The sequence below is a fragment of the Phaethon aethereus genome, assembly GCF_964289735.1.
Source record: "Phaethon aethereus genome assembly, chromosome: 13".
NCBI lineage: Eukaryota > Metazoa > Chordata > Aves > Phaethontiformes > Phaethontidae > Phaethon > Phaethon aethereus.
Window position 1 is genome coordinate 5,601,358 of NC_138589.1, and position 20,988 is coordinate 5,622,345.

General features: G+C 35.8%; 1 protein-coding gene across 5 annotated transcripts in view; it reads right to left on the reverse strand.

The window, feature by feature from the left end:
• Nucleotides 1-20,988, reverse strand: part of CHD9 (chromodomain helicase DNA binding protein 9) — a gene marked incomplete at both ends in the record, with an annotated part of 78,583 nt that overhangs the window by 13,009 nt on the left and 44,586 nt on the right. For all 5 annotated transcript variants that reach the window (XM_082005826.1, XM_082005825.1, XM_082005824.1 and 2 more), the window contains 21 exons: nt 52-254; nt 386-605; nt 767-809; nt 1,138-1,195; nt 1,879-1,996; nt 2,114-2,217; nt 3,271-3,360; nt 4,296-4,455; nt 4,961-5,160; nt 5,958-6,154; nt 6,867-6,977; nt 8,509-8,688; nt 9,270-9,437; nt 10,224-10,419; nt 12,515-12,725; nt 13,622-13,877; nt 14,383-14,526; nt 15,435-15,611; nt 16,718-16,961; nt 18,179-18,300; nt 20,662-20,799. In XM_082005826.1, the coding sequence (XP_081861952.1) occupies nt 52-254; nt 386-605; nt 767-809; nt 1,138-1,195; nt 1,879-1,996; nt 2,114-2,217; nt 3,271-3,360; nt 4,296-4,455; nt 4,961-5,160; nt 5,958-6,154; nt 6,867-6,977; nt 8,509-8,688; nt 9,270-9,437; nt 10,224-10,419; nt 12,515-12,725; nt 13,622-13,877; nt 14,383-14,526; nt 15,435-15,611; nt 16,718-16,961; nt 18,179-18,300; nt 20,662-20,799 (3,340 nt within the window). The remainder of the gene's footprint in view (nt 1-51; nt 255-385; nt 606-766; nt 810-1,137; nt 1,196-1,878; nt 1,997-2,113; nt 2,218-3,270; nt 3,361-4,295; nt 4,456-4,960; nt 5,161-5,957; nt 6,155-6,866; nt 6,978-8,508; nt 8,689-9,269; nt 9,438-10,223; nt 10,420-12,514; nt 12,726-13,621; nt 13,878-14,382; nt 14,527-15,434; nt 15,612-16,717; nt 16,962-18,178; nt 18,301-20,661; nt 20,800-20,988) is intronic.

A 20,988-nucleotide genomic window follows, 5' to 3' on the forward strand; every position in this document is an offset into this window, starting at 1 on the left:
CTGGCAACAGAAATGAAACATAAAACTAAAAGTAAAAATACATACACCCACCTTCTTTTGATGGGAGACGACAGACTCTCCGGCACATTGACATAAATGCATACAAGTACTTCTCTAAGCTCTCATCAGTTTTCTTATGCAGTCTAGCCATTGCTCTAAATTTGGTCCAGTCAAATCGTCCCCTTTCAGGATCAAACACCACTCCAAATGTGGACACAACTCTGTAAAAGTCAGCTTCTTCTCTTCTCGTCCATCTTGATCAGCAAGAAAAAAATTGGAAATCCTGTAATTTTCTTCACCATTTCACGCAGCTAGCAATTATTATTTCTTCAGTATTTTTTATATAAGGATGTATTAAAAGTGTGTATTTACATGCTGCACATACCTTTGCTGTCTTTCAATCTTAGCAGCCATCTTTGGATTTAGAGCAGCTTCTTCATATGGAGGCTGCATCATACTAGTTTGTATTGGGAATGCTGGCTGGATCTGCTGGGTCTGCCTATTTTTACTTGTTCGTTGATAAGCTGTTATGAGGCGGCGAAGACGTGTTGTTAAGGCAGACTGAGTGGGCCAATAGATTTTGTCTCCTTCCATCATTTGTCCATCTGCATTAAAACGAAGTCACAGGAAAAATAAAGTTGTTGATCACTGCTGGTGCCTGTGGTTCTACACTAGGCAATCTACATACATTTTAGCTAAGAGTCAGGAGAATTACACAATTCAAAATAGACTGAAGTGACTCAGATTTGAAGTTTTATGTATTTACCTCCATCTGCTATTACTAGATCACCTGGGGATGAAACATCATCCTGTAGACAAAAAAAAGTGAAGCAAAATTTAAAATGTAGCCCTCTCCAGAGATTTAGGTTTTAAACTTACATCTTGCAAAACATTTACGAATGTGACAAAGAACAAGTGTAACATATCCTTTGGACAAATGGCTAACAAGGCAGAATTATACACCAATTCCCTCCCATTCCCCCAGCCCACACAAGTGCAGAAACACAGTTGATAGAACAGAAAAAGTTCTATCATTTTAGAGAAATATAGAAAAATGCAATAATTTTCTCAACGAAAAGGTGGAAGTATTACATTCTAAGTGTGTTAAAAGGAGATATTAATAGCTGCCTACTATACCTCTATGTCATCTTTAAACATTGCTGGTGCTGGTTTATATTCTGGATCTTCTACATCCCTGTTAAAATTTCAACACAAAAGAACCCATCTTAGTAATATTTTAGAAGTCCTTACACTCTTCTCAATTAAGCAAAACTAATTTAAATTTAGTTAGATATACTGTATTTAATTTTCTATTTGAAACGAGAAAAATACTTCATGAATATTTCATTGAATCCTGGCCCCCCAATTCACTATCTCATTCAAAGATGTTCTTTACAACCACAGCTGCTGACCTCACTGATGAAGCAATGAGTAAAAGCAGCTCTTCCTTCCAGCAGTTACCAGTGACACTCAAATTGATCTACTGGGGTCACTGGTTAGCTACACAAGACTAATGCACCAAGCTGACTGACCCGAAATCAAGTTAAATAGATCTGTAGTACTCTGCCTCTGAAGGCTTTTGCACCTCAGTGTTTGAGTAATATATCTGATACAGCAGCACAAGGTAGAGTCCTTGTTAACAAAACAAGTTGATGCAATTTTTCTTTAACTGTGAAATCTCAAACTTCACTGGTTCTGTTACACTGTTCCTAACTCCTTTCCACTCTGTAGGAGTAAAATCAAAGTAGTATTCTTCACAACAGTGACATCAAAGTAGTATAAAACCAGCTGAAGAGGAGAATAAAGTACAAAATAGAAATTCAGTCTCCTTTACTTCAAGGCCCTGAAACATTCATGCCCACTTTTAAGTGCTCATACCCATCAATATAATCATTTGCTCTCTGTTCAGCAGCAACTGCTTTTTCATCTGGCTTGCCAACCCTTTCCAAGAAGCACAGTGCTGGGTCTGCTCGGATAGTGTTATATTTTTCATAACCTATAAAGGAAAAAAACAGGGGCATAAATTCAACTTTCAGGAAAAGCTATAAAAACATTGAGTGTAGGGCGTTTATATTCAGGTGTGGGGAAGTACATACACAGTCATCCAACTTACCGTGTTTAAAAACTCCTATTAGGAGGGATTTATCTGCATCTGCATCCCACCACTCAGCAGGAACTTCAGAGTGATCTGGCTCAGGGACCCAAACATCAATTTCACTAAGGAGAATCACCAACAGCACATCAAGATCAATAATAGTCAGAGGAAGGAGAAAAAAAAAAAGTTATTTTCTCTTTGTACATTTGTACTTTATGTGGGATTTTAAACTTCTCTCGTCGAGCACACATATACAACATTCCATGTCCAGAAAATTAATTCAAAGATTACATGGAAAGTTGTAAAGAGTCCTAGGAATTGAAATGTTTAATTTTGTAACGCACTTTGTTATTTAATAGCAAGTAACAGTTAAAAAGTGGATGGTTGCGCTACTAAGCTGTATTAAGCCATAAAATATTAATTTATCATTAAGAATAATTTTGATAACCTAAAGAAACCGAGACATACAATTTTTCACCTCTGCACTCAGTAACACCCTAAAAACAGCAGTACAAAACACCCAGACAGCTTGGTATTTTGTATTTGACAGAGACCAGTAACAGAGAAAGAATACGAAAGCAGAACCAGCATCCGATATTCTTCCTCTCTTGGTAAACTCTGCCAACTCCTAGCAGTTTGTGCTGCAAAACTTAGCAAACCAAGGATTATCTGCTTTTGTGTTTAATAGCGTGAGGTGGACTGTTCTTCCACGAGTGTTTGTAACAGCTTTCTGAATCAAATTAAAACTTTCTATCCACCACAAGCCCCTGTAGCAGTGAGTTCAAGAATTTCCAAACGGTAATACTTCCATTAAAAAAAATAATAATTCATGGAATATGCAGCACATAACCAAAAGTGTGCACAAAGAGGCAGAAAAAAACCACCAATTAGAATGTAAAGTATAGAATTCTATCTTTCATTCACTTTTTCTGTCTGCTTGACTGAAATTATTTTACTTTATATAGCTAGACTCAAAAATAGGAATCTGGACTTCCTCATACCAAGTCACTACAGAGTGTTTAATAAACAAAGAGTAAACAAAAACATCTTTATCACAGCCCAAGTTACAAATACTTGATTTTAACGTTTCTTATTGAGGTCTAGGAAGATTTCTGTATTTTCCTTTGATAGTTTACATTTAAAATAAACAAGCAAAAAACCTCTCTATATTTCACCTGGCATCAATTCCATCAAACACCTTTTGGAATTCATTACCAATGACTTCTTGTTTTAAGTAATACAGCATTCTTACTCGAAGCAAAACCCTAAACAAAGAAAAAAAACAAACAAACAACCAAATATTAGCACTCTCAAAGCTTTCATTAATTGTCGGTGGTTTTGTTTTGTCTTTTGAAATACCACAAAGCTTTCAAGTCATCTTCCTAAAACATACTTCCTTCAGTTACAAGGAGATAACCTGCAATGCAGGTGACCTAACACTTTTTATTGTGATCACTTTTACAAATTGCTTCATTACAAAACTTCTTTCAAATTCTAGACAAAGACCAGGGCCAGCAGAACTCTCCTCACTTGCTTCAGAAAATACCACTAAGAACCAACTACTACTTCCCTTTTCCTACTTAGACTATTTCCTTAGAAAGAATCAAGTGGGCTGACAATAAACATTTTTCACATCACCTCTTAACTCCTTCTCACTTAGAATTTGGTGCATGACCCCAATGGCTTCTCCACGCTTTATCTCAATTCTTGAATAGAGCTGTATGAAGTCTTCAAGCAGAATATGGCAAGTTTTGCCACATAAAAATGATTTATCTAAAACACGCTAGTAGCTCAGATTGTCAGTAGCCTAGAAAACGTGCCAGGGTAAACAGCATATAAGAATTGAGGGGTAATGACTTCAGTGCTTTCGGTTTCTTTGCTAGGCACTCCCAAGCTGTTTAGTCCTTTCGCTGCTACAAGACTCCCCAAACATGCAAGGTAACTCTCACCTTCTGTGTACAGACACAAACATACAGTTTCTTTAAAAATGGTAACAGATTTATTTTAAATGTGAAATACTTGGTTTACCTGCTAATACACTGCAACCTATTTATTCTAAGCAAGCTAACACCATAAAAACTTGTTTCCTCATATATGTGTCACTAGTATTTTGAAGTCTTCTAAGACAGTGAGGAATTAGAAGAAAAAAAGAGTCTTTACGTAAGCATTGAAAGACATTCACACTTCAGCTACTGCTTACTTGTTGCAATGGTGTTTTATGTGCTTTTTGTATCCTTCATCTTGCAACAGATGTTCTGGATTGTATTTTCGAAGCCATTCTGCTTTGTGTATATCAAAAGTGCTAGCCTGGGTCTTCACCTTTTTTCCTTTTCTTCCTCTAGGCACAGGGGCTGATAAGCCTATATAGTTTAAAATATAATACAGTAACAGCAACAGGTAGGTATAAATCCCAGTGATACTTATAGTTCCTATATCCTATACCAGTATTGTGACCCGCAGTGCAGAAAAAAATACTAGCATCACAGCCTCTGGATATGAGTTTTTCTTCTCTTGTGTCTCTTAGACCATGTCTGGAGTACATTTCACTAGCTAAGGACAAAGCAGGAGAGGGGGAAAGAAAGGAGAGCGTGTTGTCGCCTAGTATGAAACACTCGAGTAAGTTCTTACGAACTGAAATGAAAAGAAAGCTTACGCAGAATACACCAATCCATTTGCGTAAGCCATCAAATACAAAGCAAAGCAGAAATGACACTTCTTTTCCCATGAATTGAGTTGTATATCTGGAACACATTCCATTTATTTCAAGTAGGATGCATTCAGAGAGAATTTTCAGCTGTTTTTACCCCAGTACCACAGGCATATGTATATAAAGCTATTTAACTGCAGAAACATGTAAGTCCTTACCAAGGTGATTTTGTAACTCTCGTGTTTGTCCATCCTCTGTTGGGGTAATGAGATCCCATATAAAACTTTTTATTTTCTCATCCCCTCTGTAGTGAACAAGACAATAGGCTAACAGAGCTCGGCAAATTATCTCCACATCCTGTTCATTCAGCTGTCTCTTGAAGCGACCATGTGACAAAATTTCTCTCCATCGACCCCACCTAGGCCACAGTGAAACACAAATCAGCACTTCGAAGTGAAACACTTGGGTAGCCTGTAGATTTCTGTTACAAAAGGGAATTTCTCTGTAAAGTACTTCACTTTCCACTTTTTTTCCTTCAGCTTAAGTTGCTGAGTGGAAATATGAAAGTAACATTTTCAACAAAACTCCAATCTCTTTAAAACAGAGTTTTAAACAAAACTTGCCTGTTTACAAAAAAAAAATGGATGATTGTTTTAGGCTTCTAAGACACAAAACTGACAGGAACTCATACTGATAAGCAAACACAGCCATTCATCTTACAAGATGGGTGAGAGAAGACATAAGATTTTATCTCCAAACCAACATATTTGATTTAAGTATGCTTAAAACAACCGGTTAGATTTTCAGTTGCTATTTGCACCTCATGGAGGTGCAAGATGTTCCGAAATTATGAGCATTAAGTTACCTACCAGGCCTTTATTTCAGATATTTATTTATCTACAGAGTTTTGTGCCTGCCTGCAGCACTTACTGTAACGATTTTTAGAGACTACTGTAGTGCCTATGTTAAATGTCATAATGTCCTTCGAAGAAAGGTTTTCACCTCTCTTTTAATGCTTCTTCAATTGCAAATTGTCACAAAGGTTTATACAGGGTGCATGATAAATTCACGTTAATTCATATTCTAAATAAGTTCTATATATATACACAGCACGTTATTGCCAATATAGCTAAAAGCTATTCCATAAATACAATTTAGTATACTCAAAAATAGTAGTTTGTTAAAAATTCCTAGAAAGAAGGATGTATACAATACCCATAGACCAGCAAGTTTTTTTCCACCCGAAAACACTCTGTTCTTCCGTATCCATTGGAACGGTCGCAAGGCCTGCGGAGTTTTGGTTTATCATCACCCTCGCTCTCCACTTCAGACAACTCAGCCAGCTCATCTTTTGTAGCACTAAAGGGCCGCGTTTGTTTCCTAATTCTTGGGGTATCAATAACCAGGCTGTTCTGCAAAATTTCAAGCAAACCTTATCAGAGAAACAGCTGGGAAGTTTTTCTTAAGTAGCTTTCAGTTCAGAAACAACAATTTCTATCTAATGTCATTAATACAGATTTTGTGAAGACATAACAGTAAACATCCATAAAGAAAGTAAAACATTTTTTGGTATTTAAGGCAAAAAACCAACCAACCAACCAAACACACGCAAAAAACCACAAAACCAAAAAACAACCAAAAAAGGGTTTCATACCATGAGGCCGGTACATAGTTATAAACAATACTGAATACCTCATCTGAGTCGAATATACACACAGACTATGCTGCAGTCTCTGTGAGTAAAAAGGGGCGTTGAAATCTTTTTAGAACTGATTGCATGGGAATGTCTTCACATACAGGGGACAACTTCCAGTATTATAGAATTGATATAATTCTTAGTCAGCCATTTTGTAGATTCCAGCCCAGGATTTCAGAAAGAAACAGGGCAACCGGAACACCTTCAACCATTTCCAGGTCTTTGACAAAAAACAAAGACCCCAAAACTCTTTCGGTACAGCAGGGAGCTAGGATACGTTAAAGCTATCAGCAGGCTGATTACCCACACACAAACTAACCACTACAAAGAATCAAAAAAGCACAAGAAGTCCTACACCTGCTATTTCAGAATTCAACAGCAAGCACATACTTGAGAAAACGTGCATTAAAAATAAGAGAAGTACTTACTCTACCACTGATAGCATCGATATCTATTTCTGCTTTTTTGGCCCATTTCTGCCAGAAATTGGGATCATCAAGTGAAATATCAGTCCTGTTTCCAGATGCAACAAAACTAGCCTGTAATAAATAAAAGTAAATCTTACCAACGTCATACATCAAAAGTTTGTAGAGTTTGAATGAGTCAGTTCTGTGAAGACTGCATAACCTTGTTTCATCAAAAACCTCCCAAGCAGCTGTTAAGAGTTTAGAAGTTACTCACAGTGCAAAGCGACTCAAAAGTTCTCCTCCCCCTTAATTTTTTTCATTCAGATCCGTAATACATCAGAAAAATCTACTGAACTGTTATGCACCATCAGGAGAGAAGAACATTAAGCAGCAAGATTCTTCTCCTTCTAAGTCTGAATCTAAATTACTTGAATGGGAGAAAATAGAATCTTTTGAAGAGGTTTATCAGCATTCGGGGATTTCATCTCACGCAAAAGCACTCACTGGAGGGAAATTTCAAAGGAGTGTTTAAACTACCAACAATCAGAGCTTGAGAGCATGGAATAGGCTTAATTTCAGAAGGCATTTAAAAAACCCGGATACACTGCTTTTGGGAAAAAAGTAAATACATATAAAAATTTCTAACTCTTCCGATAAAAAGACAGCGATGATGACGTTCCCTAATTGATTTCCTATCTCTTCTTTAGAAGTCTATTTCTTATTTAAGCCACAATCAGCAAGATGTTAGGGTTATTTATAAATAATAAAAATATATTTATGTTCTTAAAAGTTTTCCTATTCCTTTGCTTTTTTTTTTTTAATTGTCACAACTGCATTCGTCAAGTACCCATGTTCCAAGCTCAGTTACACTGTTTGATATTTTTAAAAAATGTATTTGTTTATGCATTTTTACATTTACCTGTATTTGCATTTGTTCAGATTCGTATTTGCACATGCTTTGGAAATTAAGGAGTCCAAATTTACTTTTTGTTCTGTTCATTGAATTTTCCAGCATAGGTTTTTGGATGCTGTGGTATTACTGTTATTCTCCTATCCACCAAAAATTAAAAAATGTTGGTCCAATTTTATTCTAGACTATTACTGCTAAAACCTTATATTCTCAGCCCCCTCCGTGTACATATATATACTGTCAACCCTCTGTTATTTCAGGAGCTTTCTTATTTTGCTTTTCAAACTCTTACCAAAAAAGCTCAAGGTTCAAACTGTATCCTATGTGTAGGCTTTTTAGAATAAGCCTGACAATTTTTATATTATTTATTGTCTTACATACATTTTCCCATACTCGTGATATATCTGAATATAGATGGATCTATAAAGAAAACTCTTTTAACATTCTTGGTTAATGCAGTCCATTATACCTCACATAAATTCTAGCCTTTTCAAAAGCGGTACACACCCATTACTCATCTTTGCTCAAGCATGCCCTTTGCATCTGGCATTTACTTAATCTGTATGTGCAAATCGTATTTTGCTATGTGCACATGTTAACATAAACACATAGATGTAAGAACACAAAAAGTGTACCTAACATACACACACGTTAAATAAAAGTAAACATTACTTTAAAAAAAGCATAAGCTTTACAACATTCAATTTTATTTACAGCTCTATGCTGTCAAAGAACAACTTGCTGCTTCTGCACCTTGGCGAAAGTGGAGCCCCTTCCTTCCGATTCAATCGTGATGGTTTTAGTACGACGCTGCAAAATTTGGTCAATGTCTTCCTCACAGAATTTAGAGCCTTCATCTTCTTCATCCATAATGGCACCATATGCACCTCTTCGAAGCAAATCTTCTATTTCTTTTTTGGAGAGTTGTTGGATCTGAGAAAATAAAATAGGTTTTACACAGTCAAGAAAAATCCTCTGAAGTCTTTTCTATTTATTTTTTCCTTTCCAATGTTTCTACAATCCAACTATGCCTTATAACTTATAAACTTAAAATCTAGATTATTAAAACCTAAGAGAAAAGTCTAGCTGGCAGATGAAATTTTTTTTTATGTGGCTACAATCTACATTTTTACCAATATGTGTCTTTTTTATTTTGGGTAGTCTCAACACCGTGATGAACATTAAGTTTAAAAAAAGTTATCTGTTAATACTAGATGTAAATCTCATATTAAAGTAACACTTTATACCGATATGAGAAGACAAGAAAACAAAGGGAAACTTTTCTCCTTAGCTCTGACATTATCTACCTTGGACCTTAAGACGCAAGAAATAGTGAAAGATTATCGGAGTAACTGGCTACATTTAAAATTATGTCAACTATACTGTTTGTCCACATCAGAAAACATTAACAGAGATGCCAATGACAGAAAAACGGTAGCTTCTGTAATTAAAAATAGTTCCCACATGATTACAAGAGCAAAAGGATAGTTATTTCAAGAAATAAGTCTACATACACCACCGACGCTGTTTTCTCTTCCACTCATACTCTGTAAGACAGCCTTATCCAGTCCCAATTTCAGACTTGCTCTGTCAAACATCTCTCTTTCATAGGAGTTACGCGTTATCAGTCTGTAGACCTTCACTGCTTTGTTCTGACCGATCCTGTGACAACGGGCTTGAGCCTTTTGAAAGAAGGGAGAACAGCAGTAAGAATTTAAGACTTATCTAGGAATAATATATGATTCTTTTAAGAAGTTTTTTCTGCTCTAGCACAATCTGAAAAACAATAGTATGAACTCAAAAGGAAGTCAATTCACACTTAATAAATGGAAGCTATCAGACATTTTACATACAGTGAACGGTTTTCTGAAAACAGCACAGCAAGTAAAATGCAGATGAATGATCTGTCCTGAACGCTACTGAATGTTACGTCTTTTGCAGTAACACTAGATAAAAAGACATGCTAGCTCTTAAGTTCTCTGATCTCCAGATACTACAAATGATAAAGGAGTTGCGACTCGAGAATGGATTCAAATTCAGCATCCAATGCCTAGATTTGATTAATTCACTGCTTCATAATACATATTAAATCCTTTTCTACATAGTAAGCTGAACAGCTCTATTTCCAATAATTGTGTTAGTCAGTATATGCAAAAATCTAACCCCCTGTTTCATAGTGTCATCAAAATCTTAAGGGTTTTATCAACTCACTGACTTAGTTTACCTGTGTTGTGCTTTTAAAGAGTAAGCAGTTTGAAAGAACAAGTTAGAGCCCAGCCAAACCCAGATGACCTCTCCTATCCAAGTAGAAAGTATTTGTCAAAAAACATTAAACATATACCTTAAAAAAACCTGAACATTTTTAAATGATGCATGTTCAAAACAGAGACAATATTCAAAGCGATGAAATTTGTATCAGCCAAGTTTGATTGAGCTCTTAGGCCTCCATTATGCTCAAAGGAATTTACCTGCAGATCATTTTGAGGATTCCAGTCAGAATCAAAAATGATACACGTATCTGCTGCAGTCAAATTAATGCCCAAGCCACCAGCTCTGGTGCACAGAAGGAAGACAAAGCGATCGGAATCTGGTTTGCTGAACCGGTCAATGGCAGCTTGTCTGAGATTCCCTCGTACTCGGCCATCAATTCGTTCATATAAGTATCTGGAAATTGCCACAGATACACACACACAAGTCATTACAAAATTTTTCCTGGGGAATTAGAACGTATCTCCTGCTTGCATATTTACTCTTTACAGTGAGTAAAAGTGATATAAACTAACTTTGATTATCAGTGGGTAATGTAACCAGGAATCATGACAGAATTCACATATCTGTAGTACTACGACACATCAGCCAGTTCCAACACCAAGCATTTTAAGACAAGCTCTTCTGAACTATGTCTATTAAAGCAAGTACCTGATTATACAGACCGGAAAAAATGTATTACCATGGCACTTAGTTGCATTAAAAGACACCATAACCTGAAGTCCCATGTGGACATTTACAAGTTTTTCACATGCTATTACGCTTGGATGCCTGCCTAGGGTCACAGAAGCTGGACAGCATACTTTTGTATTATATAGCAAATTGTATGAACCAAGTAGTCAGCAGAAAGCAGTACTTGGTGAGCTGTCATTGGACAAACAGCATATTGATTCTGTCAAGATTAATAGAAATGAAGAAAAATGAAATGACAGCACCTCTTAACAGCATTTATCAAGGCGTCGAAGAATCCTGGGCTTCCTAAACTGAAGCTGGCAAATTTAAAAGCCTGTTCTGTTACCTTTCCTAATTACAAAGACTCCTATGAAACTTCTGAAATCAACTGAAATGCTGAAAAAGGGAGCAAATACTTCCACACATTGTAAAAGGAGTAAGATGCTGAACGTGTATCTGCTAGTCAAAAAGCCTCATCACCTTTTTTTCTTCTAATGAGCTATAAAATGGCACAGCAAATAATCCACAGGACCACAGGCATTTTGGCCTGCAGCCATCTCCTACAGTCATGAATTCTGTTAAGTATTAAGTCTAATCATGTGTGTACTGTGACATTTCTAATCAAACAGTAGCACAGAGGAAGTTTCAGCTTCTATGGATTTCAGAAGATTCTATCTATAGATATGATGCACTGGTCTGTTACATCATTATAGAAAAGGGAATATTTTCCGTACTGGATTATAAGCACTACTATGAACTTAAAATTAGTCTATTGAAGTAAAACATACAAACTGTTGAGCTCTCAGTTCAATTAGATAGCTTTATGAAACAAAAAAAAAAATCATAGAAACATAGAAGGCACATAAAATTATCACAACAAGAGGTATTAATACAGTCTACTGAAGATTTTCAATATACATTCCAGTATCCACTGCAAGAAGGCTTGACATTTTCACTAATTTTTTTTATTCATTTACATACTAACTCTATTTTACTCTGTAGTTGACTGCCAAATAGACACTTCAAAGCAGTATGTACATTCCAACAGAAAGACTATTAAAACAACCAGAACTATAAGTTTTTATAGTTTTTCAGGTTGATCTAGTAACTACTGATTGTAACCAAGTTAAAGGTTAGATTTTATGTGCTAAGGCTTTATGCATTGTATTTAGTCACGTGCTTAAATAAGCTTTTAGTTTCCATGGAGTCAACAGTATAATCAAAGGGTGCTATTATATGTAACAGCAAAAGCTGATCTAAGGAGCTGCTTTATGGCTGGCAGCTCAGTTCTGCTGCAAAATTCAAAGCAGTAGTAATTTAGGAAAGATAGGAAGCACATTTTTATTTTTACATTAATAAAAAACAAACCTCCAGTTGTTTACCATTTTGTACTTATATTCTGTTGGAAGTAAGGAGCTGCATTACCCCTGTCTGGTCCAAGTCTGACACTTACTAAATAAAGAACACATTCTATGCTTCCTGGGGTTTGGATGAGCAATGTTGAGCTTGAACCTACTTGGTTTCTGACAGGCAATGTATAAATAGTACATACATACAAGAACATTTAATAGGAAAAGCAACAAACTGAAGGCACATGGTTTACTCAACAACCTCTCTTTAGTTGTTCTCTGTAGTTCTTCATTTGTTGGTCAATAAATGAAAAACCATCACAGAACACAGCAAGTTACACAGTGGTTAGCAAAAAACCCCCCCAAAATCCTACCTTTGGTATGCTATAATCATTAATCCTGCACTAACATTCAAAGACATGGCTACTGAGGAAAGTATACTACAGGAGACAGAAGATGCAGTACCTTACCTTTTATGTATAAGGTAATCCTCCAAAATATCAAGGCAGCGCACCATTTGAGAAAAGATAAGGACCTTGTGGCCTCCTGCTTTCATTTTTGGAAGAAGTTTATCAATAAGAACCAATTTACCAGCAGACTGGATCATTGCTTGTAGATGGAAGTCAGGAGCACTTGGGCTATACGTTTCTTTAAACTCTCCAAGGATTTTCTCTTCGGCACCTATCAAAGAATATATTTCTGTATCTAGAAGTTCATCTACACAAATATCTCTGTACCCTTACAAGACTAACTGAATAAAATCAGTGCTTATCCTCTAAATATCCCCCATTAGCTACTGCCAGAGACAGAACAAAGTTCTGGATGGATCTTAAGTCTTGCAAGAACATCTGTTTCTACGCTCTTTGAAAACAAGTCTTAAGATTTTAAGACGACAACCACAGAAAAAACACCTAGAATGAGGTGACACCCCCCTCCAACTGCAAAAATGAAAATACAACTTGTGGGGGTTTTTTTTAGAGATTTTTTTTTTTTTTTTTTTTTTTTACAATACTTGAGAACAATCCCTTTTGCCTCTGTGATACCTTAAATGGGACAGGAGTCTTAAAAACAGAATTTTGAAGACTTATTCTGAAGTCCCACTATGATCGAAATCACAGCAAAAACTTTTAAGAGCTTAATGTCTATTTTCTTGCAAGCAGAAAAAACATCCAAGTTAGTTATAACTAAGTGAGAAATGAGACTGACACAGACCATATCACTTGCAAGAAGTATTCATTTTAAAAGTTAGCTCTGGAAGTCCTTCTTCATACTGCTTTTAAAGAGATGTAACATTTCCATGAGATAATAGTTTTTAAATGTTCTGTGAAATCCTACAAAACAACAAGTTCACGTTTCAGGCCTCAAATATGCAACTGCCTCACAACTTTGCCTTACATCCATCAAAAAAACGCTTTCACCTAATCCAATCCTTGGAAAGTCTGATGAAAACGTCAAACAATTACAACAAAAGTTCTTACATATTTTAAATAAAAGTACAAAAGTAGCTTACAAGAAAAATTTAAAAATAAAAATTAAAAAACCAAAACAAACCCCCCCAGTCTTTATCATGTATATACCTTTGATGAGATAAGGGTGATTACAACACTTTCTGAGTTCCATCATAGTGTTAACCAGATTGGGTACATTTGCTTGCCCTGCTCCTTTGGATAAAAAAGCAAAATTTTTCTCCAAGATTGCTCGATAATATTTCTTCTGAATATTAGTTAGTTCTACTTCAATTATAGTTTCCTCCTTCGGAGCCAGCTTTTTTTCTACATCTTCCTTTAATCGTCTGAGCATCATGGGTTTCAGGATGGCTTGTAGTTTCTGAACCTGAATGAAACACAACAATTGGTTGGAACATAAAAAAGTATTAGTGTACTGCAATTAAAAATTTTTGAACTCTGTATCACTATTTTTTTCCCCCTAGATATAAAGTATTTTCCAGGTGGCATGTAGCCTTATTTTTCACCCCAAATTACTAAAGAATTTTTTTATGTACTCCAAAACAAAAAAAAGATTATCTTTTTAACACTTGTCTGCAAAGACTCTGCCTACAAAGCCAGAGTACTTCATTTTTTATTATTCTTACTATTTAGCTGCTCAATTTACAAAACTGACCCCCCAAAAAGTAAAAATAATTCAACATAAAATATCATACTTCAACTGATTTCTACTGCCTGCACAGTTTAGATAAATTCCATGACAGAAGATCTCATAGGATATATGTGGGGCGTGAAGGGTAGGGTGGGGAGCAGTAACGGTTACTATGCAAAACAAGTTTTTCCTTCAAGGAAGTCACTCTTACACGCTGAAGCTCAAAATGAACATGCAATACCTGTTCCTCTGTTTTAAGGTCTCCAAATTCTTGCATGAATGTAGATTCAGCAGGAAAACGCAACGGTTCAAGAAAATGAAGAAGGCTAAATAATTCCTCTACAGTGTTCTGCAGTGGGGTACCCGTTAACAGCACTTTATGCTCCTAGAAAAGGAACCAGAACTCACATGACCTCATGTGTGCACATTTGCAAAAATTTGTGTGTTAAGCCTGAGCGTCATAACCTGAAAATACCACTTTCTGCGCGTCACTAAGTACGCAGGCGATAAACAGATTTATAAAAGAACAACAGTAAGTATTTTCTACTACCGTTTCTTTAAATTCTGTCTTCCTACATCTGTAATGAAGAAATGACTGAACGCTTCAACTTTTGCCTGTAATATTCACACACGTATAATCCTCTCTCTCTATGGTGTGGAAGATATACACTAAGCATGGATCAGAAAGCAAATAAGATTACTTCTGAGCACATGTAGCAACAAGTGTATCAAAGTAATAATGAAGTCAAAAAAGCAACTCAAAACTAGTCATGGTGCATCCTGTAGCAGTGCATCAAAAGCCTCAAGATTCATCATAGTTTTTCAAAACTTTTCAAAATCTTGCACTGTATCAAGTAAAACCTTAACTATGGGACTTGACAATAATTCTGGTTTAAGTTCGACTACTGGCTTGCTTTTATTGTTAAATAACTTGTTTAAAATACTTTCTAGGTTTTTAAACATTAATTACTGCACAAAAACTCACACAAAACTATTTTATTATTAGAAAGCAAATTTTAAATGAAATCATCATAATCAAAACAAACTATACAAGTGTATAATCAGAAATAGACTCTGCTTACAGTTCAAACTTGCCACATCTTATTTAATAAAAAACACATACCAGCATCAACTATCAAAAATACATACGTTTGGAAGACACTATCAGGAACAGATATCTCTTGAGAAAGGCTGCTTGAGAGGTCTTTTTTGGCAAGTAAAAGAAATTTGTGGTTTAATATTTTAGTGTACTTAACTAGAATCAAACCCCAAAAATGAAATATAGTTACTCACAAGGTTCATTAATTTCAGTCCTTCCAAGAGTTTGCAATTTTTGTTCTTCAGTCTGTGAGCTTCATCAATAATAACACACCGCCATTCAATTGCATTTAACTCTGGACACCCACCAAGAATCATTTCAAAAGTTGTGATAATGGCTTGGAATCTGTAGGTACCTCGAATGATACGTCCCTAGAGATTCATCAACACACAAAATTTGTTACATTACCTCAAATCTACTCTATTTAAAGACTTTGTTGCTGAAATTTTATCAAGAGCCAGACAGCAGATTCTACATTATAAATTGTTTTGTTACGCAATACAAATTTATTAAATCTCTGTAAGTCTGTAATTAATACTAACGAGTAATTATCCATAGCCACAAATCCAGTATTCTCTAACTAACAGTAAAATTTTAACCACTTCTAAATTACAGATATAACCATCTAATAAAACTATTTCAAAATGTGCATGGAGATAATATCCCATTTTTAACCCTCGGAAAATGTGAAAGACTGACCAGAAAATCCCTACAGTCAATCAATCAAAATATATGACAGCAATACATTTAGCACTCATACAGCAAGTAATCACCGGAGAACTAAATGATCACATTTTATCCAGCCTACTCTACTCCACTGGTCTGACAAAGAGAATATGTAAGGTCTTCAATAAGGCAGTATATAATAACTCACTAGAGAATCAAGATGTCATTTTAATAGTTAGCACTACTTAAAGTTTTCAGTCTTATCGATTTTGTACAAATACCTTAATAGTTTAAAAAAAGTCTATTTACGCAGAATACATGGAAAAGAAAAAAAACCACCTTTTTAAAATTGTCAGATTTCAAGGTTTTTTTGTGTCATTCAGTAGTTCAGACAAAAAAGCAGACAGACAAAGCTAGTTTACTCTAGGAAAAGGAAATCAACAGCTACATAAAGGTAACACAGAGCTTAATGGGCTGTATTTTTGTTCTCACTGCTCTTCAGATCAGGACCCAACTGCAACCATCTGTGTACACTTTAATCTCCACATGAGTATCAGCGTCATTGAAACTCAATGGCAAAATTACTCAGCATACCAAAACAACATACATCTTGCTGCAACCACTTTCACAAAATTTACTCAGTAAGCATATGTTAAACATTCTGATATGTTAAAAGCTTAAAAAACACATCACAGGATGTAAAATGACTTTCACTAAGACATACGTACAGATAATAAAAAGTGTACTTTTCATTACCACTACCTGAAACAGGTTTTGGACAAGTTATTGGATAGAAGTGACATTACAGTACCTGGGAGTCCCTGAAGTACATTTCATACTGCTGAATCATCTGCCTGCTGATCATACTTCCATGATATACTACAACATTAAGGTCAGTCCACGTGCGAAATTCTCTTTCCCAGTTTGTTATAGTGGAAAGCGGAGCTATGATCAGAAAAGGGCCTCTTATACCAGCCAGGAGGATTTCATACAGGAATGTAATTGACTGAATGGTTTTGCCAAGACCCATTTCGTCTGCTAAAATGCAATTCCGCCTGAAAGTGAAATATATTTATTTGTTACTAACATTGAAGACACTAAAGCTGTTGCTCAAATGGGCAATTGATAACAACAAAGCTCAGATATACCAGTTTAAAACAATAGTCAAAATGAGGCACTGTAAAAGGTGCTTGCAAATGTTCCCTAGTTATGGTGAAAGAACGAACTCGGTACACAAACCCACAAGCTTTCAATCATGTTTAGCACCGGCAAAACCCGAGGCTGGAATGTTCCATGAGGTTCTCCTAGAAAAAAATATTCCAAAAGTGTTCTTTTGGGACTATATCTGCCCTAATTAAAGGAATTCAAGTTAGTCAGATTTCCTACGTGTATACTCACCCTGACAAAACTGCTAGAATTAATGAACATTCCCTAAAAGTCACAGATGGAAGGTATCCCAGCTACACTCACATAAAAGGAGTGCATTATAGCATCACTGAAAAATTTCCCCTCTTGTTTCCAGAACTGAGACAAATGCATATAACCAAATGACTACATTAAGTACCACTACCACCATACATTCCAGCCCTTCACTCTGTTTGCACAGATGGTCACATAGCCAAATTAAACCAAATTTTTCTTTTGCAGATCATCAAACTGTATGGTAAAATTATATGCTTGCTAACGTCATCTTTATTAAGGACAAGCAACTGGTATTTTGGAAATAAAGCAAGCAGGAAGATTTGTAAACAGATATCCAACTTAGATACAGAGAAAATACACCGTTCCGGGAAAAAAAGCTGGAAAGTGATTATATTTCCATTAATATATCAAAGCATTAATGAACAAAAGTTAATTTAGCTTACAATATAGAAAACAGAATTATTTGCTAGCTTTATTTTTGAAGAGAGATAGCTTTATTTTAAATACATACTAATTCTAGAAATAATTTTGAAAGATGCAAGAGTTTCCCAGTTGTTCCAAAAATTCTGAAAGCTTGTACTTTGGTGGAAATTATTTTTTGTTTTAATTTCCTCATAGCCACTGAAAAAATTATTTTCAGTTAGGTTAGTTTTATTAAGATTTGTTTTTTGGTTTTGTTGATAAAAACAAACTTGTACAGCCAAAAGAATAGAAATTTGTTTTTTTCAGTTACACCCTTTTAGCTATAAGCAAAGAAGATACATTTAGTTAAAACAGTATTCATCCTCAGTAATAGTGATTCACTCCACATGGTTTAAAATTCACATTAAAAAACATTCCATGCATATACCTATTGTACCAGTTGAATAGGAGCCAGTTAAGTCCTTCCAGTTGATATTCCCTGAGCTGATTGCCATTTTTATATTCCCTGGACTGTTCTATCTTCTTCCAGGAGTTTGGAGGTGGTCGGTCCTTTAAGGGAAAGATTAATACATGTGCAAGTTGGTACATGCTTTATTTTTCACATACATTTTAACTCACTATTTCCCCAAGTGTAACGATTTAGATTTAGAATGCAATTATTCAACCTTAAAACTGGAAAGGTGTCATCGTTAACATTACTTATTAACCACTAGTCTGCAGAAACCAGAAATTCGTATTTATTTGTCTCTATAAATTAATACTTTTAAAATTAATTCAAGACTATATTATAATAATATCAAACAACTGATTACTAAAACTAAGCATACAAATAGCTTGGCACTGGTAATTTGAAACACTAATTCATTTCTATGAGAAATTTCAAGAATATATGAAGTTTCACCTTCTTAGGAAGCTCTAAAAACAGCTGTCCTACAACCAGAGCCAACCAAGTATTTGGGACTACCAAAATCCTCGAAATCTAAGTAACTCTGGATGCTGATGCTATCCTGCTGAAGCAGTGTGGCCAATCTACACTGTGTTACTGTCATCTTGCCCTTTCCTTTCAGCACTTGCCCTGGTCACTGCTGATCACTCCATCTCACAGTTAGCCAATTCAGGTAGCCAGTACCAGAAATACAAAAAAGCAGAGACTTGTGGCTGGTTTAGTTCCCTGAACCGATTTCACCAAGGGATCAGATGCAAGACAGTATTGGCATACGCAGGATCATGATACAAAGGACATGACAAAACACACTGTAATGGTATCAAAGTATGTCATCTTAACATCCCTAGCAAGCTAAAGGAAAGCTGGGAGGCTATGTATAAAAATATATACACACACACACACACACACGCAAACACACACACTAGTTCCCAAGCCTGGAGACTCATCAGGCTGGCCATCAGCTTAGCAGGCAACTCAGCCAAGAAATCATGATGGTTTTGACTGATACTAGGTAGCATTCCAGCAGAAAACATTCTCTTTGGATAGCTTCTGCATCCCAACATGAACAAACTGACACATTAAAGAAAAATATTTTTAGTAAGAGCTTTTCTGATCAGCTGTACCTCCCCCACCCTCCCTACATTTCTTAGTATTTATAAAAGCTTGCATTCACTCTAGACTCATGTGGCCTTATCTGGCAGCTCTGAATTTTAGGTTTGAATTTTTTATCTCTTTTTTGCCAACATCAGCATCACCTGACACCAGGTCTCAGAGCAGCAGTAGCTGTCCCGCCCCAGCAGCTGTGGCTTCCTCCCCTGACCCACAAGCAACCATCTGTCCAATCCCTCACACCAGGAGCAGCCACACTCCGGCTCGCAGAGCTGCAGTCAGCAAATACTTCCTTGTACTTGCTGGAGCCTGGAACAAAAAATACTTGTTGCTGATGCTAAGATGACTGTCAGTTGTACAGTTGTGCTTTAATTATCTTTTTCTCTCAAAGCCAAATACAGTAATGGAGAGGTATAAAAGCCCTTCTTCCCACATGCCAAAATGTCAAGATTTTAAATAAATACTAGAAAAATGAACTAAATATAATACAAAGATGTTAATCATGACTGCTGTCACTACCTGTAGATTAAAAAAAACCCACTAAAATAAAGTCCAAAGCCTACCAATTAAAACACTGTGCATATTCAGTTACGTAAAATAAGTAAGTTAGAACAAGTCCTGTACTACACCATGCAGGACACGTCTTACTCTGACAATGACATACAGGACTTAAAATAAAACTATTTTGTTTTCTCCTGCTCTATGATACAGAAGACTGATAATTTAAAGATAAAACACGTTTCCTTATTACATGTATTTTTCTTCTTTTCAACTACCCCTTTTATGGCAAGAAGAAAAATAAAAGCAGGAAGTAATTACGGAATCTGTTTGACAGATCTCATTTGCCAATTTCCTTCAGTGTTGAAGCACAAGACTTAACCCTGTTCTCTATAAAAGGATGTTTTTACTTTATTCTGTTTTCTCCTCATCTTAATGGTGTTTAGATTCTGTGATAGCCAGTTTCAATGTATTGCTCATCAGTCAGACACTCAGAAAGTTACAGCACTACATGTTTTTTCCTAAACAAAAATTCTCTCTCCTTTTTTTTTTTTTTTTTAAACAGAGTAACAAATTAGATGAGAATATTTATGACTCTCTGAGCAACCTGATCTAGTTGAAGATGTCCCTGCTCACTGCAGGGGGGATAGACTTGATGACCTTGAAAGGTCCTTTCCAACCCCATGATTCTGTGATTTATCTGTGCCTACCTGAAAGTGTTATTATTGCTAGGTAACAAGGCACACAGATCCTTTACACAGAATGTCAATAAGCCTTATGTTTTAACACAAAAGTTTAACATTGGGAAGACCAATCCAATTTGCTGAGACAAACAAGTAAATTAGGTATAATTTTACCAATCTCCTTGAGTCAGGCCTGGAAGCTTGCAATTGTTCAAATTCTTCTATTTTTGCTTGATCTACATCTTCTTTCAGCTCCCACGTACTGTCTTCATATGGCAATGAACACCATTTTACTAAATAGTAAATAACAGGCTGCAGAAGAAAATTCTGAATGTTATCAGCTTTTAATTTAGTATACAGACTGTTAATATGCCTTACTGTTTGAGTAGCTAGCTTACATGAGAGCTGGAAACAAAAGCGCATTTCTGATCCTTTATACAATGTTCGGTGAAGATTCTTGTTAACTACCTACTTATCCTTGGCTTCTCATACTCTGCCACT